We start from the raw sequence: 24,064 nt of genomic DNA on the forward strand, positions 1-24,064 counted from the left end.
ATTTTAGCATGGTTCCTTAGAGCTTTATTCTGCCAGTTACCTGTCACAGGTTGATATGTGCAAAATACTTGAATAGAAGCCATGAAAAACTAAAGAATTTGCTACCTATTTGTTTGGATACAAACATGGATGCATATTTGATCCAAAGACTTATAAGGGGTCACAGTTATTTTTACAATGTCATTTAAAAGCCCAGCCCTAACCAGCTTTTCAGAAGATTCAGCTGTAGTGCAGCTCTGAGATAAGGGAACAAATATTCCTTCTCTTGAGAAAACTTCCATGACTCCCCCCCCCCCCAAGAATACAGTGCATACCCTGTTGGCACTGCTGCATTAGCGATGGGAAGTTGGTTAGGATTGGGCTGCTAGTCACTCATCCTTTTTTGAGCATCATCATCAACATAATAATTGCTGCTGCTACTACTACTACTTCTTACATGCCTAAAAACAAGATGCTATACAGTCATGAGCCAGCAGAAGTAGATTGCTGCAGTAAGTAGAAGATCCAAATCCAACTTTTTGATAGTGCTTTCAGAATAAACCTGAAGGAAGATAAGAACATAAGAACAGCCCCGCTGGATCAGGCCATAGGCCCATCTAGTCCAGCTTCCTGTATCTCACGGCGGCCCACCAAATGCACCAGGGAGCATACCAGATAACAAGATGCATCCTGGTGCCCTCCCTTGCACTTGCATTTTGACATAGCCCACTTCTAAAATCAGGAGGTTGCACATACACATCATGTCTTGTAACCTGTAAAGAATTTTTCCTCCAGAAATTTATCCAATCCCCTTTTAAAGGCATCCAGGCCAGATGCCGTCACCACATCCTGTGGCAAGGAGTTCCACAGACCGACCACACGTTGAGTAAAGAAATATTTTCTTTTGACTGTCCTAACCCTCCCAACACTCAATTTTAGTGAATGTCTCCTGGTTCTGGTGTTGTGTGAGATTGTAAAGATCATCTCTTTATCCACTTTATCCTTGCATAATTTTGTATGTCTCAATCATGTGTCCCCCCTCAGGCGCCTTTTTTCTAGGCTGAAGAGGCCCAAACACCGTAGCCTTTCCTCATAAGGAAGGTGCCCCAGCCCAGTAATCATCTTAGTCATTCTCTTTTGTACCTTTTCCATTTCTACTATGTTCTTTTTGAGATGTGGCGACCAGAACTGGACGCAGTACTGCAGGTGTGGTCTTACTATAGATTTGTACTACTATGGATTTATACACAGATTTATAGTATTACTACTACTACACATCTATGTATTACATAAATTTGTACTAAGATGCCTGTATTGAGCTTTCTGTCTCCCTTTTTTTTCCACAGTGTCAGGGTAACCTGGATTGGTGTTGTGACCAATTCACTGACTAGACGTTTTGCTGCTAAAATCTCTTGCATCCATTCTGACTTAGAGTCCAGTGCTCTAAAGATTAACATCTAAACAAGTGCTCTAAACTACATCTTCCTTTGTAAAGTTTTGATACCTTTCAGCTTGTTCAATCTGAGAATCTGTACAAAATACAGGTGTGTGTCACTTAATGATGGAGATGTGTTGTCCAATCCCTGTTGTTATGCAATTAGGTTGTTAAGTGAACATTCAGCCCAGTCTAGTGCTTTTGTTGTGTAAACAGACACTGCCTGCCAGAAAGGCTACTAGAGATAGATTGCCTCTTCTTTGCATTAAGAGCCTCTTCTTTTGTGTAAACAGTCACTCTGCTGCAGGCTATGTGAGACCTGACTGCCTCATTGAGAGCCTCTTTGTTGTGCTCTGACCATCGTATATGTGGTCCATCATTAAGCGGAAGGTTGTTAAGCAATGCATGCCTGTACTTGAAACTGTTTGACCAACCCCTTTTGAACTCAGCCTACCTATTTTGGCTTATTGAATGGCACAACTACATCTTAGTGTTTGGGTGACAGAGGTGATTAATTTTTAGCTTAAATAGGGTGTTATACCATCTGTTTTAACAAAGAAGTGGTATGAGCATAACTAAGTAAGTTATCATTTGGTCTCTCTGATTTTAGCAACTATGATTCTGTAGTGAATGTTCAGTTTTGGAGCAAGGTATATAGTAGCATCCCAGCTCCAGGATATGACTGATTACTTTTGACCTGGGTTCAGGACCCTGTTGGGCAGCTTACATTGGACACTAATTGGTGAAGTGTTAGCCTGGGTCTCACAGTGGCTTTTGATACTTTCAACTATCCCATAATTCTCAAACATTTTAGCATAAGGGCCCACTCAAAAAATATTTCACTTTACCAGCCAGTCAAGACTTTATGGCTATAGTGGTGATTGGGTAGCAGTGCTTCCCCCACAGTAGCAGGTTGTTTAACACTTGATGCACATAGCTTAATCCACCCTGTCAGTTTAGCAACCAATCAAAATGGGATCATGACCCACCGTTGGGCCACAGACCTGCAGTTTGAGGACCACTGATATGCTATCCTTTTTAGTCTCCTGTCAGGGATGAAGGTGGGTGACAGTATATAAAAGACTCTGTTTATTTCTGGAAGGTAGGGCTCAGAAAGTGATGCCAGGAGACTTCTGCTGTGCTCTTTAGCCTGTGGGATTCTGCAGTGGTTCTGCAGGGTTCCAACTTGACCCCTATACTTTTAAACATATTTATGAAATGGCTTGTAAAGTTGTCAGTAGATTTGGACTGCAGTGCTATCCATATGTTGACAACATGCAGCTCTGTTTAATGTTTTCTTTGAACCCTAGGAAGGCAGTGGAATGGTATTCAGGAATAGGAAAATCTAGCAGGGATTGACTCAAATCGAGTCTAGAGTTAGAGCCCCCCGCAACTCAACTTGAAAATGAGCTATAACAGGGGCACTTTCCAAGTCGCCGAGTTACCCTTTAGAGTCATTTAAGGACTTGAGTTGAGTCTCCCCCGCTGCAGAAAAAATGGGGCTGCTGCCAGACTCTGTTTCCATCCCTGGTATTCAGTGTAGTATAGTTCTATATTACATTGAACTATTGTGGGAGAGGGGGAGAACAAGCTGAAAATTAATCCAGATAAGCTGAAGTTGCTGCTGTTGAGTGTTCAGCCTGTTCAGAGTGAGCCTGCACTTCCCCGAATATTCAAATTCTCTAACTGGAAGTGTTCCTTGATCCATGGTTCCTTGTGTGAGTACTTTTTAGCAATTTCAGCTGGTTTGTCAACTGTGGACTTTCCTTGTGAAATCTAATATCAGTACAGTTATCTATGCCCTTGTTCAGCACAACAGATTTCCAAACCAGCAACTTTGTAGGCACAATCATGCTGTAGTATTTAATCACTGACATTCTTGTTGATTGCTGCAAAACTATTTGAACTACAAAGCCAGTCAGTTAACTTAGGGCCCAATCCTATCCCATTTTCCAGTGCTGGTGCAGCTGTGCCAATAGGCTGTGCACTGCATCCTGTGGTGGGGGTGTGGTAGCAGTCACAGAGGCCTCCTCAAGGGAAGGAAACATTTGTTTCCTTCCCTTGAGACTGCATTGCAGCTGCACTGGTACTGGAACATTGGATAGGATTGGGACTTCAATTGTTCTATCTATATTATGTTTAATTGTGCTATATTCTCGCTCATTTCTTGGTACTTGGATGATCTAGATGCCAGTATTTGACCAAAAACATTAGGGATTTCTGCCATATTTCTTACCATGAATTCATATGAACCAAAATCCATTGGTAGTATTTAGGGATAGTGAAGTCTGCCAGTGATGTATTTTTCCTTTGATCAAAATCTCAGAAATGGCAATAGCACAATAAACTCAGTTGGAACCCTGGGAATAAGATGGAGAAAATGGCAGCTTGTCACCACAGCTGGGGCCACAGTGTTGCTCGTTACTTCTCACCAATTAATTTTTGTCTGTTTAGTGGAGAGCAGAAGGAAAGAAAACTACCAAGCAGTGAGGAAATTGAGCAGATGTAACATCTTGACAAACCCATAAAGTACACAAATAGTGTCTGCATACCTTTTGCCTTCAAATTCTACAGGACTTCCATCTGAAGGAGTTAAGCTGTGGTTGCCAACAGTTAAGACTCAGTCAGTAGTTCCACACAGAAAATTTATTTTTTTCAATAGCAGACTATATAAAGACTCTAATGGATTCAATGAGGCATAAAGAAAGTGTAAAGGGACAGCAGAAGAAATTAAAAGAGAAAGATGTGCGAAAAAAGAAAGGAACTGAGGGCCATTGTAAGGCCTCAGGAAAAGGAACTAGGCAGCAATGATTGTATCTCCTGAAGTGTCTTTTGTTTCAGCTTGAACTAATAGCTGAGAATAGTCCTTCTTAGTGAGGCTTTAACATGCAGTCCAAGATTGATCTCTGTATTCATTGAAAGTAAGTGGAACATTCATGAGATGCATGCAGAGTTTAGGCTCTCCAGCTTCCTCTGTCTAAAGTTTTAAAACACTGAAAATAATTTTTTTCGGCCCTTAACATAATGTTGAGCATTTAAGGACATCTCTGAGCTGCTAGTTATGGAAATCTTGATGCAGTACTAAAATGTGCTTTTCAAGCAATTGCAATCAGAGCTGAATTGGAATAATACGAAAAAAAAACTATTTAAATGATTTCCCCCCTGTTGATTTTCTGTAAGAGATATTTGTCTTTAATTGGCAGTTCACTAAATTAGTTCTCAAGTCTAATGAAAAAAAATATGCAACTTTGTCCTAAAAATTAGCACCATACGAATTCCAGTCTCATTTCAGTGTTTTCACTTCGTTACTGTAAGGCAGCCATTTTCAACCACTGTCCTATGGCATACTGGTGTGCCGCGAATGGTCCGCAGGTGTGCCGTGAGAGTTTGGGGGAAGGGTCATTTGTTAATAGGGCCAATGGGGATGTGAGCTCCCTACTAACAGCACGATGTGCCTTGTCAATTGTAAAAAAAACTGGTGGTGTGCCTTGACAATTTTAGTACCTTGTTAGTGTGCCATGAGACGAAAAAGGTTGAAAATCACTGCTGTAAGGAATAGTTCCATTCATTGCTCAGGACTTTTGATTTCCCCTCCCCTTGGCCATTTTATTTTAGATAATATTGTTTTAGGAAATATTGCTGTAACTTGGTTGGTAGTAATAATACTACTAGTCGTGATAAGTATACGTAAAAGAATAAACAGATGAAATGAAATGATTCTACTTGTATGCAAAACTATAGTCATTATTCAATGTTGGTACTTTAGACATTTTCACTCTATTTTATACATACAACCTCATAGGATTGTAATTCTTTGTGTATGTTATTAAAATTTCCATATATAATATCAAAACTATATTGTGGATTCTTTACATAAAAAGTGGTTATAATGAAACAAAAAGGTAATTCTTAAGAGTTTTTGTTAGTGTTGATTGTGATATTTTTAACATTGCAGAAATGTACTGTAGGTAGAACAAAATTAAAATTTTTAAAGCATTTTGCTAGCAATTGTGATATTTAATTAGAGAATTTGCTATTTTACTTATTGGCTTGTATTGGGACAATTCCATGGAAAGGCAACAAAAGGTAAATAAAAGACTTAAATGGAGGAAGCCAGTTTAAATATTTAAATATTTATGAGTCCCAATGGAATTTTTTTTTGTATAGCACAAAATCTTTTGTCAACGTTTGCTCCTTTCATGCTAAAAGACTAGTGTAGAGGAACTTGAAGCATAATTGAACTATGGAATAATAATGGTGTGGGATTGGATAAATCTCTTCATCCCTTCTATTAATGGGAGGGGTTTTCACCAGAAAATCAGCAGGTAGGAAGAATGCTTAATTCTTCTTCCCCCATGTAGTTCTCCATTACAAATACACCCCTTGGATTTTCCTTCCTTTTCCTTCTGCATCTGAACTTTGAGGAAAGGTTGCTTCAGGGAAATTTGGCTGGGATTCATTTGCATGAAGGAATTGCTTAGTATGGGAAGGTTTCAAAAACTTCTTCACCGCTGATCCAACCCTACAAATGTCCCCCACATGACCTTGCATTCACATTTACTAACAAACATGTTTATGGCTCACGTTTGCCCCTATAATGTGTTGGCTGGTCCCTAGATAATCTCTATCGTCATTAATAATGTTGGCAAGCATTATCTGGTTTAGAATGCAAATTTGGCACACTCAGAATGCATGCCTGTATTCAGAGCTGGGCCCATTCCCTACCTCTCTCTCATCCTCATCCTTCTTCTTTTTGGAGTATGGCCCACTTCTATGCAGGGAAGAACTGGGAGGGGGAAGAGGAAGGGGAGGGAATGAGGCCAGTTCTGAATACAGGCATGCATTACAAGTGTGCCAAGTTTGTAGTTCTGGTAGTGGCTAAATAGAGAGTAGGGGAAGCCTAATCTCCTTCTCCCTCCCCCTCTTTCCTTCCCCTCATTCGCTCTCTTGCAGATCATTGTTATCATTCACTACCACTGTCTGGCTGGTTTCATGCTTCTGAATTCCTAAAGAGAAGTTTTTTAAGAATAATATTTTTAGATTGCAGGTGGCTCCATTCTAGGACCTCCTGCAGATACTGAAAAATGCTGATAACCAAATCTGTGGTTTTGGTGCCTTTAAACCCACTGAAGGTGACTGAAACTGTGCTCTGAATCCATAGATGAAGATGCGGGACCTGTAGTTTCCACCACTGGATAGCTTCAGCTTGCAGTTTTCAGAAGGCATAATCCTTTCCCAGGCACTTTCTCATAGCCCCATAGCCACATCTGCAGGCCGTGTGCTTCTGTGGGCTTCAGAATGAAGCCCAGAGGCAAAAAAAATAGTGACTTCCAGTTTCTCTCGGGAAACGAGAAATGACATTTTAATGCCTTTTAAGGCATTGTGAGGCTCAGGAAAGCCCTCCAATTTTACCCCTTTCAGCACTACCCCATGGTCCTGTTTTCTTTTCAAATGAGTTACAGAGGCTTCTGTAAGGTCACTGAAGGCCAAAAGGTTTCAGCAAGGCATTGTGAGTTCCTTCATCCTGTTGGTGAAGCACTACAATCAGACTTCAGTATCCACAGGGATCCGTTCCTAGACCCCTGATGAATACCAAAACCTGTGGATAATGAAATTCATGGGTCTAGTTCATAGGACCTCTGGACATGCCCAGAAATGCTCTCTGGTTGCCGTCTGGAGGTGTTCTGAGGCCCACAGAGGCCTCTATGGGCCTCAGAAAGGTCTTCAGAGTTGCAAGGAGGGTAGTTCCATTTTTTAGGAAAAACTGGAAGAGCCTTTGTAGCAGCTCCAGAGGCCTTTCTGAGCTGTGTGCAGCCTCTGCAGGTCTCAGAAAGGCTCCTGGATTCAGCTGGAGAACATCTTCAGGTATGGCCTCCACCGCAAGTTCAAAACCCACGGTTAGTTAAAAACCATGGGTCCCGAATCCATAGATGAAGATGCGGGACCTGTAGTTTCCACCACTGGATAGCTTCAGCTTGCAGTTTTCAGAAGGCATAATCCTTTCCCAGGCACTTTTTCTCATAGCCCCATTATCCAGCTGCAAGAAAGTGAGGTGCTGGGCATTGCAAGCAAGCGCACAAGCTTTGGTAGCGTAATGAAAGGTTACCCCTACCACTTTGTGCTAAAAGAATTCTGGGCTGGCCCTACCAGGAACTCTGGAATGCCTGTGGGCTGCTTTCACCTACAGGTATAACCTAATTATCCATGGATTTTTCACCCATGGATTTTGAGGTTTTATCTCAGCACGATGAAAAGGGCCCTTTAAATTAAAGGAATGAAGTCATTTAACAATAGCTCGTTAATGTGAGAGAGTGCAGCCGGCTGACAATCCATCAATCATTCTCTCTCCAGGCACTTAGAACAGCTTCACTCCAAGGCAAGTGACCCCTCCCTCCCCTCTAAGCACATGAAAGAAAGATAATCACTTTGCATTGGTGAAGGTAGGGGTCTCTTTCTCTGTTTGAAGCCTTTCTAAGTGCCTCGAGAGATGGATTGATGGATTGTCTGCCAAATGACTCAGTCTTACATCACAAGGGTTAGCAAGGCTGTTTTTAAATTGCCTAGCAAAGGGACAAATGGGATAAATGGATTTGTTTTAATGCAATTTTTGCCAGCCCCATGAGTTCTGGGAATGGAACCCTTGCGAATAATGAGACTCCACCTGTATACATTACTGTGCATTATTGCAGGCAGTTGCATTGAGGCCCTTGAGGAAAATCCTGCAACTGTGGGATGGAATAGCCTACTATCAAAAATGGGCATGATGCCTCCAGTTTCCATGGTTGGCTTTGATCTCAGGTATCATGTCCTGAAACTTCTTAAAAAGCAGGACTGAGAATTCTTTCAGTCTCAGATTTGAGGCAGGTGAGAGAGGAAATTGCTATGTTCCCTTTTCATCTTTACAATATGTACCCTAAGGCATCAATTTTCAACCTTTTTCATCTCACCGCATACGGAAAAGGCACTAAAATTATCATGGCGCACCATCAGGTTTTTGACAATTGACAAGGCATACCATGCTGCCAGTAGGGGGCTTACATCCTCCCTTGGCCCTACTATTAAATGACCTTCCCCCCAAATTCCTGTGGCACACTCATGGCACACCAGTGTGCCATGGCACAGTGATTGAAAATGGCTGTCCTAAGGGAAGGCTCCTTGTCTATTATGCAAGTGAACTACTTAAAGTAAATTCCAAAACTGAGAAGAGTGAAAGCAATCCCAGTTACCATCTCCTGAGCTAGTATGCTTATTTCTGGTTATAAATATTTTTATTATAATAAGACTGGATGTTCATAATCTTAGACTCATTATCCTCCCCCTGGTGCCACTGCACCAAAAACAGACGCACTGTATCCGGGGGGGGGGGGGCGGTAGATTGGGAGGCTTCAGAGGTGAAAGGAGTTTTAAATTCCCTTACACCTCTGTAAGCCTCCCGCTCTACAATGGTTCTCCTCAGTCCTCCACTAGCAGTTTTGCTAGTACAGGTCCAAGGAGAGAAAGCGGACAGGGAAGCTGCTGGAAAGGGGAATTGTATCCAACGTGTCCCATTGTCACTGGTTTCACCCCTCTCCACAAATTCTTCAATCCATTAGATCCCCTCCTTGCCCAGTTTCACCTCCCCCTCTGCAATCCACCTTCTTGACACCTCTTCCACTGAGTTACCTGCTCCAGTGGGTGGCAGGAAAGCTGCTAGTACACATTGGCCCTCCTGCCAGCATCTCAGCAGCACACTATGGCAGGGGCAGGCTGATAGGTCAGTGGTAGCTGAGCATGCCATCTGGTAAGTTTTGGTGGGAGCAGGGACTGGGAGGGGGGATATACCCGATTGAAAACCAGAAGTGAGCTCTTCACTGCTGAAGAGCAGAGGCTCATGGAGGGGACTGCTAGCTTCCAGAACTCGTCAGTAGACTTCTGGACGCCCCCCCCATGTCTACATACCCCTGGGTCTCCATGGCACCATGATTGCTGTGATGTCATCAGGGCACCTGTTCCTGGGCTACTCCCCTTAAGGGGGAATGGCCCCTTTTTGCTTCCTATGGTGGGTTGCAACCTGCCACTTTGAGAAGTGCTGGGTTAGAGAGCAGCACTGCTAGACATGGATCTATAGAGAGGCCATAGAAATTCAAAAACATTATAAGAACATGAATACAAGAGAGGAGATCCTTATCCTCAGCCATGCTCAGAAGCACCAGAATTTTAAAATTCAATAGAGAGCAGAGTGAAACAGCAAGTCCACTGAACAACAAGTGGATGGAACAGGTGGGTGATGAAATGCATAGGGGTGGGACCTGATCAGTTAGGGAGCTGATTAGCTGTGATTCCTTGGATCAGAAAAGCCTGGCTATAAATACCCTTGTTTTGTCCTGACACTCAGATAGGAGTGGGCTTTGCTGAAGTTAGATCGCAATTGTCCAGGCTTAGGGTTCTATTGAACTTCTGGTAGGTATATTTCTTAGTGGAGCTGTAACATCCCTGCTCCTATTAAGTTTTAGTATTTCTCCGGTGTTAGTTTATTTCTATTTTTAGTTCCCTGATATGCTCTACAGAGTATAGGGTGAAACGGGTTAAAATCTAGACTTGGTGAATGGAGCCATGAAATCTGGGAAATGAACCTTTCGCTCTGTGAGCCACCTTTCTGTTTTCTGACCCCTGATATTGGACCAACGGTGTTTTCTCCACCCTTCACATATATCTTTAAGATATTATTATTGTCATATTTCTTGCTAATTTGGCATTTGCTTCTTTCCTGCATGAAGAGAAACTGTTTGCAATCACTTATGAGTTATTAGTTTTGGGGAAGGTACAGTTATGCAATCTTGTTCCATTTGCAACAAATAATTTGTTGTTAATAAACAATCTAGAAAAAATAACAGCTGATACTGTGTGGGGTGGTACTGTCTGAAAGGAAAGCCATTTTATTAGTTTTGTTCATCTCTATGATGTGAAATTCTAAAGTAAGCTAAAATTCTGTATATTGAAACATGAGACTGGTTTTTGGAAAAATTGTTGTGCCGTTGAATATTAGAAAACTTACTGATTAGAAAGTGTAGAATTCTTGTTCTTTATCTTGAAGTTAACTTAAAATTATGTCCCAGAGGAAACTGCTAAATCAGTGGTTCCCAAACTGGTGGGTTGCGACCCACTGGGGGAACTAGAAAAGGGCTTGAATGGCCCAGAAATCTACAGTAACGTGTTTGCCATTATTGTGCTGCTGCCAGGCAGGGAAGGGGTTTTGTAACTTACCTGGGGGTTGCTATGGGTCTCTGGGGAGCCTGCGACCCCCTCTGCAACCCTCCCTGAGGCTTCAAAATATTGAATAAAGGAAAAGAAATCCACTTCCTGTTTTGGGATGAAAACCAGAAGTGGGTTTTTTCCTTTTTTCAAGACTTTGAAACCTCAGGGAGAGCTGCAGAGGGGGTTGCAAGTGTTGCTGCCAGGATTTTGGGAACCACTGGGCTAAATATAGCTATTGGCAATCTGCTTAAATGAGCAGACAATACATTTGTATTCTCATCAGAATTGTAGAAGTGAATTGAGATGGAGCAGAGTTAGGAATGTGTTATTTGTCCCAAATTTTAAAAGATGTGTGTTTGTGTGTGCACACATACAGAAGCATATGCAGAGAATCAGTGAGTATATTAATGAAATGGCCAATCATTTCCTTCAGTTTTACCAATGTGTGTTTCATGCAGTACATGAAACATTATGTACATTATGAGTATAGGTTGTACCTCATTATCCACGGGGTATCCACAGTGCTCTTTATCCACTACCTCATTATCCACCTAGTATCCACAGGTTATGCCTTGTTATCAGCTGTTCCAGAATCCCCAGTGGATAAAAAAATAGTGGATACCAAATCAGTGGAAAAATAACTTTAAAGACCCACTTCTGGGTTTCCTGCTCCTTCATTGTCACCCCAGAATGCATTGGTATAGACACTATACAATGAAATCTAATGGAATAATTTCATTTCAGTATGTTCCATTGTTCACCCCACCCAGTGACTGAATACAGTATAGCATCTATACTAGTGCATTCTGGGATGACAATGGAGGAGCAAGAAACCTGGAAATGGGTCAGCCAATGCAAGTGCCTGTGAAGGTTGGGAAGGAGACAGGATAGAGGTGTTCCAGGGTGGGGGGAGGGCAGGCAGAAGGAGGTCCTGGGGCGGGTGGGTGGGGAGCAGAAGGCAGGGCTGGGATCTGGCTGTTATGCTAGATACTAGCCCCATTCCCTGAGCAGTGCGGAGCGGCTTCGAGCTTCTCCGCTCTCCTTGAATTTGTGCCACCTCAGGAGGTGGCGCAAGTCTGAGGAGATCCATAGGGGCTGCAATGGCTTACCTGGGGGTAAGGGGAAGAGTTTCCCCTTACTTTTGGCTGAGCCACTGTGGTGCCCTATCTTGCGCCTATCTCCTATCTGAAGACAGGAGAAAGATATTGCCCTATTGAAGACAATAGGGCAAGCATCACTAGTCTGCACCAATGTCCCAGTTGAAATGTTCATCCCATTTAAAGTCTTCTTAGGTTAACTTGCATTTCCTACTAAAATAGCATTATGTAAATAATTGCCATGAAATTAAATGTGAAAAATGACACTTCCGACTAGTGTTGAAAAAATATATTTGGCCCCCAAAGACCAATAATTTAATGCTTAAAGCAAAAGAGTGAAGTTTCCAGCAGCCAGCTCCTTTTTTCTGATTCATCTTGATTTGATGCTGCTATGATGTAATGCATGAACATCGAACTGACATGCTTTGTTGTAGTAGCAGCATGAAAAATCTATTTTTAACTTTTCAGGCAAAATTCACCATGCTAAGGGCTGCTTGTTGTCTCTCAACAGGTTAGTGGTGTACTGTTTTGTTCCTCCTGAGGTTTGTCTTCCTTTTGTATTACTATTCTTATGTCCGGCTGGTTGGCTGCACTACAAACTGTGTACTGTGATTTCTGATCAGATAAACTAGAAAGCTAGGTTTTCAGTGCTTGTAATGAGTCAAACTGCTAGTGCAAACAGGCTGAAAAAGTGAACATTTGTTTTGTTTTCTCGGTGCAGACTCTGACATTGCTAGGGCATAGCTGTGATTTGGAGGAACTATTTTGAGCATTGGTATGCAAATTAATACACTAAGTAATTAGAGGTAATTAAAACAGGATCTAGTGTAATTAGAAACACTTTTGTTCTCTTTTTATTAAAAGAAGCTTGACATGTTGGGAAAAAGGAAAAATACAAGACACTTTGAAAGCTTATTGAGATGTACCCCATCCCAAGAATAGCAACAAAAACTCAGCAATCACAGCACAACTTAGTTTGATCAAAGGGCAGAAGTTGTATTTAAAGGTTGAGGATTTAAGATGCTTGACACCAACAGGAACACTTTGTTAATATATGATCACATGGCATGATGAATGGGTTGTAAAAAGTATATAAGCGCAAAACTAGGGCCCATGAGGGGGAGTACAGGGAATAATTTGCACTTGGGTCCAGGATTAAAAAGGGGGCCCAGGAGTCAAAGGAGGGGGTCCAGACATTTCCTGGGATCTTACATTTTCTGATCTCACCCAGACTTGCTGCCCACATGGGATGCTGGAGGCACTACGATAGGTGCATGGCAACTGCATAAGCCATATGTATCAGGCCAAGGAAAGCATACGTGACACTCATTTCACATGATATTGAAATGACAGTATCAAATTTGTGAGGAAACTGACCTGCTGCAGTAGATATTTGACTTTTGAATCTGCTTACCATGAAGGAGTGTATAGGAGCTCAGGAACACAGCTACAGAACTACAGCGCTGCAGAAGTACGTTTTGGGGCACACCGGACACTTTTTATTCTAGTGTGAACCTAAATATGACAATTTTCTGCAATGATTTTCTTTATTTAAAAGATTTTAGAGAAGGCTTAGGAGTGTGTTTGGTTTTCTGTATTACTGTATCTAGCTGTTGGGCAGGGAGACCTGGGCTCAGAAGACTTTTCCAGCTGTTGTCACCCTCCTCTGCCCTTTTTGCTCCCTCCAGATCTCTATTCTGCCACTCCTGTTGCTATGCTCTTCCCATTCTGCTTTACCCCCTCTCCTCCACCTTTGGGAAGGTGCCCAGAAAGAAATTTGCACCCCCTGATAAAATTCCTCACAGAGGCCCTGCCCTAAACTTCCAAATATTGACAGACTATCCTGCACTGCAGATGCCCAAGATGTAATTTTTTCTGGTGCCCTTAAAGACGTGGAGCCATTCTCCTGCCCAACTCTTGTGTGTGAGGAAGAAGGCAGTGCCATGCATAAATGAAGTGTCACAGATTTCTAACCCAAGCTACAATGCCCACACCTGAAAAAGCTGTTCCAGGGGGTCAGCAATTAGGAGAGTCTGATCGGAATATAAGGGAATGCTGGTGGCAGTGTCGAAAAGCCCCTATGGAATGAACTAAAGCAACATACTGTTTTTTCTGCACAAAGCAAAATTTCAGTCAACAATTTAATATATACAGTGGGCCCACTGTATCTGCAGATTCGGGACCAATGGATTTCATTATCCATGGGTTCCTGAACCTGCAGTTTGGACCTGCTGGAGGTAAGGGAGCTGTGGTCCTTTCATCTCCTGAGGGTGCTCTGAGGGCCAGGAAGGCTGTATGTGGCCTCCCTGGCCCTGAGAACGTCTTTAGAAGTTCACTTCTGGTTTTACGGGAAAACTGAAAGTGACACTTTAAAACCTTATAAGGCCTTCAGTTGGAGAAGCCCAAAGGCCTTTAAGGCCTTAAAATGGCACTTCTGGTTGTTCTGTAAACCAGAAGTTGTCCCTGAGGTCTTGGAAAGTGTTCCGAAGGCCCACAAACATGTGAATTTCATTATCTGTGGGTTTTTTAAATCTTAGGGGGTTCCTGAAATGGAACCCCCACAGACTGTGCGGGAGGCCTGTATATAGTGAAAATGTAAAACAGTCCTACTTAATGCATTCTTTGTTAGGTTTACAAAATTGCTTATGTTCATATGGATACAGCTTCATTTGCGCTTTTCACAGCGGCCATCACTGAACCCTATTTCAAACTTCCTATTTGATTTATAATTCAATACACAGCCTGCCCATCCATGACGCGAACCATGATGTTCGCATCAGGTGACTTATCAGGGTGGGGGAGCAGTGAACAAATGCCTGTTGCTTCCCTGCAGTCTATCATGCCAGGGCCAGCCTCCTTACCGTGCTGCTTCCTCCATGTGGGCTCTTTAAATAAAGTAGGAAATGTAGCTCATGAGGGAGCAGTCCCACCATGCTCCATATTTCCCACTTTGTTTAAAGAGCCCTTGTGGAGGAAGGAGCGACATAAGGCATGTGTGAGTTTTAGAGGGCGTGCTGGGGCAGTGAAAAAAGCGGGACTATCAAGCTGCCTCAGGCAACCCAAGAGCTTCAGTTGGCCCTGACTCAGTAAGAGACAGCTTTTGTTTTTAAAGTTCTCTGTTGTGCACACACACACACATATATATAATACACATATAGGTTTCATCTAAAGATGTCTTCCTTTAACACAGGGGTGGGGTGTCCAAACTTTTTGGCAGGAGGGCCACATCATCTCTCTGACACTTTGTTGGGGGTCGGGGAAAAAAAGCCTTTTAAAATTTGAATAAATTTACATAAATGAATATATTAGAGGTGGAACTATGAATGAATGAAGGTCTTGCAATAGCTCATGGCCTATAAAAGTCCTTGCACAATGCAAGGCCAGCCTTTCCTTTGCTGCCACTGCTGCATCATAGATATGAAACAGCAAGTAGTGGAGGGAGCCCTCGTCCCACAGCTCAGGTGAGAGGTTGAATAGTCATCCTCACACTGAGAGCAATTGCGTTGGGCCAGCACAGGCTCCATTAAGTCTCCAGAGGGCCAGAGGCTCATTGGAGACTAGGGGCTCCCTGCAGGTCAGATTGGGAGCCACCAAGGGCAACAAGTGGCCCTTGGACCGGGGTTTGGGCACCCCTGCTTTAATGAAATAATTTATGAACACAGTCTAATAAAATGTTTGTGCTCAGTTGATCACTAATACCTGTTGTTCTTAATTGCTGTTGTTTAAGATTCTTTCATTTCCAGAAATATTTTTCCTTTTGCTTACCATTATAATGACTTCATAAATGACTTCTAAATTGTTATCATGTAATACACAGTTTCGAAAACTGCAACAGTTTGAGACAAAAGCATTTCCTGTAGAGTTTGCTGTTACAATATATATTAAGTCACAATAGTTTAACAAGATGGAGCTATTTGTTTATTAAAGCAAAGTCAGAATTCCATGAACATTATATTGTTCATGTTTGATGTCAAGAATAAAAAGCATGAACCTAAGAATTCATTCTCAGAGAGTTTGAAACCCACAGTCTTTGCTTACTGCTCTGCTAAACTGGAAGTGGGGCTCGATTGCTCCACTTTCTCTTTCCCTGTCCTGGGGAGTCTTGCAGGTGCTCATGCAGTTGGAGGGACAGCTGCTGCAGGGACTGGTGAGTGCATCCCAGTCCCTGCAGCCCCGTCAGAAGAGAAAGTGGAGCAATCGCGCCCCACTTCCGGTTTAGCGGAGCGGGGTGCAGTCACCCTGCTTTCACTTTCCCTGACATGGGGAACCCCGCAGAAGGTCGTGCAGGGCTCCCCGCACCCCCGGGAGGCTGCAGGAGGCTCCGTTAAGTGCACCCAAGCCCCTGCAGCCCCCTGAGCAGCACGATCCTGGGGATCGGGCCGCTGCCTCTTCCCTGCCTCCTGGCTGCCCCCGCCCCTTAAGCGGAAAGAGGCCAGGGCCCTCAGGCTGGGGTGTCGCGACGCCCCAGTCTGAAAACCACTGCCTTAGAGCCTTACAGGGAAATTTGCAAAGCTCTGTTTGCACAGACATCAATATCTGAAATGAAATATCTGAATGAAAAAGATAACGACAGAGCCTATTTTATCACTACTCAGCACATTCATTATGCCAAATGTTTTATAATGATTCCCAAACACCCTCCAGGTTAGTCAGTCAATATTATTACCATTTATAGACACAACACAGAAGTTGAGATCCATAGATTTTCCATGGCCAACCCAGTATTTTCATGGCTAGAACTTGATTTGAACCAGAATGAAACAGACACAACATTCTAGAGCAGTGGTTCCCATGGTCACAGCAGTTTTCTTTCATGGTTTCCTGGCTCTCCTGAGCACTGCCATCTTGGATATCATGAGAGCCAAGATGGCAGCACCCAGGAGACCTGGGAAGAAGCCATTGGGGACGTCCTGTGGTGCTCCTGTTAGTTTACTGCAGTGCCCTGTGGTGCATAATATGGAAACCCCTGCTCTAGAGTCTTGCCCAGGGGTGCTCACACTTTTTTGGCTCGAGAGCTACTTTGAAACCCAGCAAGGCCCGGAGAACTACAGAGTTTTTTTTACAATGTTCGCGCCATCATAACATATAACATTTATGTGTACAATGTATGTTGGTGTACCTTGAGCCCCACTGAGTATAACAGGACTTACTCCTGAGTAGACATGCCTAGGATTAGGCTGTGAGGCTGCAATCCTAGCCACGCTTACCTGGGAGTAAGCCCCATTGAGTACAATGGGCCTTACTCCCGGCGTTTCCTCCCAGAGGCACCTGAAGGGGGGGGGGGTCGGCACTCCGCGATCTACTCATTTTGCCTCGCGATCTACCAGTAGATTACGATCCACCTATTGAGCACCCCTGGTCTTGCCCTTGGAACACATTGGCTTATTTTTGGCCAGTGGAGGACAAAGCATCCACTGAATTTTCAGACTTAAGCTGAAACTAAGTGTATTGCTTATATTTTGGAATGCTAACTAAAGTTTAACTTTTCATTGCCAAAATAATTTGTTATGCATTTTCTTCTTTGTTCACAGGTTGTTTATGTAACTGCTACGTTCCCTTACATCATGCTCTTGATTCTGTTGATTCGAGGAGTAACACTTCCTGGGGCAACCGAAGGAATAAAATTCTACTTGTACCCTGACCTATCTCGACTTTCTGACCCACAGGTAGGACCAAGTGTAAACACTGTACACTCATCTCTCCTTATAAGCTCACTATACAGATTTTCACTTATCTATACTTTACATATTAAGACCATCTCTCTTTATCCATGCCAATATTTTCTATATAAGGGCTTGGAATGGGGGGGAGGGGAAATAACTAAGAACTCGGGGCCCAATCATATCCAACTTTCCAGTGCAGATACAGCTGTGTCAATGGGATGTGGGGTGCATTCTGAGTGGGGGACCAGTCACAGAGGCCTGCTCAAGGTAAGGGAACATTTGTTCCTTTACCTTAGGGCTGCACTGTGGCTGCATTGGTGCTGGAAAACTGGATGGGACTGGGCCCTCAATCCTGTCCAACTTGCTGCTGACTTACTGCAGTGGATGCCATGCTGCAGCCTTCACTTCTTAAAGACTGGGTGTTGTTCAGTGCGACACCTGAGCAGTGATATAATGTTCAACCTGCAAATAGGAACTGAAATGGGGCTTGAAACTGGTGGCAGAGATGTGCTGTCTCATTTCACAGAATCATAGATTTCGACCCACAAGGGTCTGCTAGTCCAATCTCCAATAAGCCTGTCGCAGGAAATCCTCCTAGAGCATTTACAGCAGGTGTCTGTTGAGCCTCTGCTTGAAGATATCCAGAGAGGGAAAATCCTTCTCCTTCTTAGTACTTCTGAATATGCTAACATATGTAATGTTCTTCTAATAAAATAATGTTTTTTAGGTATGAACTTCTGTTGAAAAGCTAGTGAAAAATAATGAAAATGTGTTGTAGATTTTGAACATAGGCCTCCATTTCAAGAAGGTTAACACTAGCCACTATCAAATGGAGAACAAATGAGGCCTGTGAATAGTGAGAAATGCAAAAGGGGTTTGAAAAAAATGTTCTGTTGGCTTCTCGGAAAGAAAGAGAGAATAGCAGAAATGAAGAACTAGGAGTGCGTGGAATTCTGCTGTCCCTTTTATCTTTTGATTGTTGTTTTTTTGGTGCTGTCAGTTTTAATTGGTTTCAGCAGTAATTAATTAGTTTATTAATAATTGGTGGAGGCCAATTTTAATTGGCCTGGGTAGATTTTAATTGGCTGGGCTATGAGTTTAGGGAACACTTCTTTTTTTGGAGGCTGTTTTTATGAATTATTTGATGCTTCTTCTAGAATCTCAAAAATGAATCTGTGTTCAGCTTTCAGTAATGTCAAAGTTTATTTGAATTAAATTAATTGGTTAAAAGGTAAATATTTAAACAACTTAAGTATGCTTTTATTGATTTAGTATCTTGGTATATTTTAATTTTAAATGATGCTTTGCAACTGCAATTAAACTGCAGATATGTAGCTTGACCTGAGAAAATGTCTCAAGCAACTTTTCACTATGGTGAGAAGAAACTCGTAGTGGACACACGTGAAACTAACGACTTAAGAAAAAGCTGGGTTCATACGGTTTTGAGTCAACTTCTTGTATGAGTTTCTACGCAGTCAACCATGTAGCAAGCAATTTATGCACAGATATAATATAATAGTCCAGTAGTTCCCAAATTCCAACACAGGAGTTGGGAACCTGGTAAGTCCTTGTGGGAGCAGGGTGGGAGCAATGGTGCTATGGCACCACCAGGGCTAAGGGAATTGTAAACCTACCTGGGGAGTTGTACTTGCCTCCAGCAGGGTGCAACAGGCTCGCAGCTCCCTCTGTGGGTCTCCCTGCTGCTGCAAATATGGTTGGCAACCTTCAGTCTCGAAAGACTATGGTATAAGCCTACAGCACCCAGTATTCCCAGGCGGTCTCCCATCCAAGTACTAACCAGGCCTGACCCTGCTTAACTTCCAAGATCAGACGAGATTGGGCATGTGCAGGGTAACAGTTGCTGTCAAATAGTTTTGATTGGTAATCAGAGTCCAGTTCCAGTTCTCAATCCAAAAGTGAAAGTGGGCTCTGATTGACATTTCAGAGAAATCTGTGCACATGCACACACACACACATATGTGTGTGTATGTGCAGATTTCTCTGAAATGTAACTATTGTATGTATCTGCATATCCTTTTCAAAGAGAGATGGCAAATTTGAATTGACTTCCATTGTAACTTCATGCTTCATTACATATGCGGTGAGAATTCTGTAGGATTATTTGTATCAGTATCCTACCTGCACTCTGACTTTCTGCACTTTAACCTTTACTGCAATTCCATATTCCCTCTTTCCCTGCATAAAAGAGAGGGAAAAGACCACCAATGAAAGAATCGCCAATGAAACCCAAGCAATGAATTTTTCGCTAAGGACCACCAATGGACTTTCCAGTGGTATCTAACCCCTTCCATTTCATCTGGAGTTATGCATCACATGAACCAGGCTTACCACATTATAAATGCTCATATTATCTAAACTTACATTGGTCATGCAGTATTTATGTGGAGGCTCACAGTATGATGGTCCCAATTGATGTGATGTGATCTGTGTTTGTGGATTAAACCCTGGAAGGGGGTTAGGAGAGCTGCTGATCCCACCCCCTTTCAGCCCTGACCTGTCGCTTGCTGCCCCACCCCATTCTGCCCCTCCCTGCTCTCTTCCACCCTTCCCCCACCTCTGTGCTGCCCAGCGGGAACTTTCCTGCTGTGGCATGTGCTGCTCCCTGCGCTGGTGCCAGCGGGATGGTGTAGGCCTTTCCACTAGTGGGCCTGGAACCTGTGTTGTGGCAACATGCTTTCTGGCATGTTTGTGAATGGAGCATGTGGACCACCAGTGCAGAAGGAGAGGATTGTGCCCCAATTTTCATATTATGGGATATCATCATTCAGTATTGAAGAAAAGGACCCCATACTGAATAGGAATTCCCTTTTAAAATCCTATTTTTTATTTATTCTAATTGTTATTGGCAACCTTCAGTCTCGAAAGACTATGGTATCGCGCTCTGAATGGTGGTTCTGGAACAGCGTCTAGTGTGGCTGAAAAGGCCAATTCGGGAGTGACAATCCCTTCCACACCGGGAGCAAGTGCAGTCTGTCCCTGGTCTGTCTCCCTGGCTATGGGCCTTCCTTCTTTGCCTCTTAGCCTCAGACTGTTGGCCAAGTGTCTCTTCAAACTGGGAAAGGCCATGCTGCACAGCCTGCCTCCCGACTGCAACAACTATTCTAATATCACCCTTTTAATTATTCCTGCATACCAGTGACAATACTATTTTAAACGTTTTCAGCCTTTGCTTTCAAAGTGGTGCACAGGTATGTAGTGCCGTTCCAGGGACCTTGTGAAAGGAATTTAGATCCATCAGTTACAGGCACTTTGAAAACAGTACTGCTTATCTGTTCAGGAAAACAGTGTGTGAAAGCTGTTTAAACACAGCAGTGATGCTACTTTGTTTACTGTAAATTTACAAGATGTTTTTATATGCCCATTTGCTCTCCTGATTTTAACTTCTAAAGGCTCACTTTGTTACCATGACAATTTCCAGTTAGCACAGTACTGTAATTCTTTCAGTAGTTTTTGAAACTCAGGCAGGCTTTTAAAAAGCTGCTTGCTTCATTATGCTTGCATTTCCTTCTCATGAATGCCTTTGGACTTATTTGAAGGATAGGATTGCTGATTTCAGTCAGCAATGTGTAGTCCACATTTTTCCCCATTGCTACATGAAATTCATTTCTGTACCTCAGTCTTCATGGTTTTAACAAAACATTTGCTTGTGGGCAAAAAAACAAGTCAAACCCCAAGTCTTTCATGAAAAGCAGTTAATTAAGGTGTAGGACCAGCCTGTTCTTCTTTGTGGTCTCTGTGCAGTCATAAGCAGTGGAGTACTTTGCACACATGGAGTCAACCTTAGAAGCTTCCAGAACTTGGTTGAATGCTCTGCTGCTACACTTGAGTCAGGTGACCCATTCACAGTTGCTTGTCACCAGTACAGGTAGCATGCCCAATCTCTCAGTTCCTTTTCAAGAGCTATTGATGCAGGACCAGTGTCTGTCTGTCTGTCTGTCTGTCTGTCTGTCTGTCTGTCTGTCTTCTCTGCAACTCACTTTGTGAACATTTTTGTTGAAAAGCATTATATTGATGATGATGATGATGGTGATGATAATAATATTAATAATAATAATAATAATACAAATTAGGCTATTTCCCCTTGTTCCTCATCACAAAACAAAAATGTGAACTCTTCATTATATAACATTTTTAACAGAGTTAGTAGTTGTTAGGTTTATTAATTACTTCTTAGGTTTGTTAGTAGAGTAGTTAACGCTGTTTATCATATAGTGCAGGCATGTTCAAACTTTTTGGCAGGAGGGCCACATCATCTCTCTGACACTGTGTCGGGGGCCGGGAAAAAAAGAATTAATTTACATTTCAAATTTGAATAAATTTACAAAAACAAATATATTAGAGATTGAACTTATATGAATGAATGAAGGTCTTGCAATAGCTCAAGGCCTATAAAAGGCTTTGCACAAAGCAAGGCCAGCACTGCTGTTGCCGCATCCAGTGGCATAGCTAATGATTGTGTAGTCTGGTGCCAAGCTCAAAAAGTTGCCCCGGAAGTGATGTCACAACTGGAAGTGAAATCACACCGGGCTTTTTAAAAAGTGAAAATTGGGGGGGGGGGAAACCTGCCTCTCCTTAGCAGCTCACCACCCAGTTGCTCTGTCACCTCCCCCAGCCAGTGGCATGGCTAAGGCATCTATCTGGTACCTGGGGCCAAAGAAGATTTGTAAACCCCCCCCCCCACACACTCCAAGACAAAATCAGATTTAATTAAAAATAAATAAAAAGTGTGCCCCTGATTGGTATGAGATGAAGAGGGATGGCTATTCTCCCCCTGTTTTGAGTTAAGAAAATCCACTTTTTGTTCCATAAGGTAGTTGTGTTTTTATTTTCTGGTTAATTGGCCATAACTTTTGATAGAATACAGATATGCCAAAGATTTGTTTCTTTGCATTCTGAATGAAATTACCTTTCCAGTGATGTATTCATATCAAGATTTTCACAATTTTGGTCACTAGATTGTCAAGCTCAGCTTGTTGCCCCCCGAAAGCTTGATGCCTGGTGCAACTGCTACCCCATTTGCTACACCACTGGCTGCATCACAGACATGAAACAACAAGCAGTGTAGGGAGCCCTCATCCCAGAGCTCATGCAAAAGGTTGAACGGTTGACCTCACACTGAGAGCAGTTGTGCCAGGCCAACACAGACTCCAGCAAGTCTCTGGAGGGCCAGAGTCTCATTGGAGACTGAGGGCTCCCTTGCGGGCCGGATTGGGAGTCTTTAAGGGCCACAAGTGGTCCCTGGGCTGGGGTTTGGGCACCCCGATAGAGTGAGCAGGGTCACGTTTAATACTTGTTATCACTGTTAGACAAAAAAAAAAAACCCATTGATGAACATGGTGACCATGGCACCTGTCTTCTCTGCCTGAGAGACTATCATCTCATTGATACCTGCATTCATTGCACGTAGTTTTTCAAAGAGATGAGGAAGGATCAGTATGTTCACCTCATCTATGGGAGACAGTCCTCACTCCTGCAAAGGCCATGTCAGGGGCACCTCCTTCTTTGAGGTCAACCCCCAAGATGCCTTTGGTGGGTTCCTCTCCAAATGCAGACATTTTGATGTTGCTTACTGTTTCACTTGGAGAGATTGTGGAAGCATCAAGATGATTGTCCTTCCTATCAGGGCATGGATCCTGATCTTTGGCACCAAGTTGAGAGATGGAGATATCTCTCAACCCAATATACCACAATAAAACATACTTCACCATGCCAGTGTGGCTGTTCAGGAGCCCAAGAGCAGCCAACCACTCCGATTGGAACATGAGCATGAGATTCTCAGATAATATACCTTTCTTGTGTCTGTATAACCATCACAGAGCCTCACCATGGGCCAGCCCCCCCCCCTTAATATGGAGAAAGGGAACATCCCTGTTTTTGAAGCTGTCCAACATCCCAGGAAGCGCCATTGTCAATGCCATCTCTGGAAAACCACCACCATGGAGCAGCATTACCACCTCAACGTATCTCTACCATATCAGCACTACTTACAGCTTCACTAACAGCAGCTGTGATCTTGAAAGTATTTTATTTTTATTTATTTATAGAATTTATATCCCGCCTTTCTATCCCAGTAAAGGGCACTCAAGGCAGCTTGATGTTGGTTTCGGTGGTTTCATCAATACTGACAATTAGGTTGACCTTACATCTGATCCTCCTGACATTGGCAACTCCCCTGGCTCTCCCATCTTTGGAGTCTGCCACAGACCACCATATGGAGACGAAGGTAGTTTATCCTACAGGTAGTGATTCTACAAGGAGCAGCGTGTGGTCCTCCTTCAAGTGCTTTACCTAGAAAGGCCACTTGGCACTGAGGCTTTGAAAAGAGGGGAGGGGTTTGTCATGTCCACCTGCCCTTTTTCCCCCAATGGGGGTAAGACAGTATTGTAAGGGTTTAGACAAGGCTTCAATCAATAAAAAGCCATATGCACAATTGCACTGCAAGGAAGGGTTATTCCATCACATTTCATCAGCATACAATTCATCCTGCACCCTTTAGCTGCTGCACTGTTCCTTACACTGACTGCCTTTGCCCATAAAGAAGTTTTCCCAGCTACTAAGTTAATGGCCCTTTAAACCTCAAGTCACCTTCTTGCAGCTCTGACTGGTTTGCTCAGTCACTATCTGCATTCCCCCTT

General features: G+C 43.0%; 1 protein-coding gene and 1 pseudogene across 1 annotated transcript in view; one reads left to right on the top strand and one right to left on the bottom strand.

The window, feature by feature from the left end:
* SLC6A11 (solute carrier family 6 member 11) overlaps positions 1 to 24,064 on the top strand; it is a 143,463-nt gene that overhangs the window by 45,232 nt on the left and 74,167 nt on the right. The window contains exon 6 of the mRNA XM_066613372.1: positions 17,277 to 17,411. Within this exon, the coding sequence (XP_066469469.1) occupies positions 17,277 to 17,411 (135 nt within the window). The remainder of the gene's footprint in view (positions 1 to 17,276; positions 17,412 to 24,064) is intronic.
* LOC136643129 (5S ribosomal RNA) lies at positions 19,158 to 19,277 on the bottom strand (annotated as a pseudogene).

The sequence above is a fragment of the Tiliqua scincoides genome, chromosome 2 (genome assembly GCF_035046505.1).
Source record: "Tiliqua scincoides isolate rTilSci1 chromosome 2, rTilSci1.hap2, whole genome shotgun sequence".
Lineage (NCBI taxonomy): Eukaryota > Metazoa > Chordata > Lepidosauria > Squamata > Scincidae > Tiliqua > Tiliqua scincoides.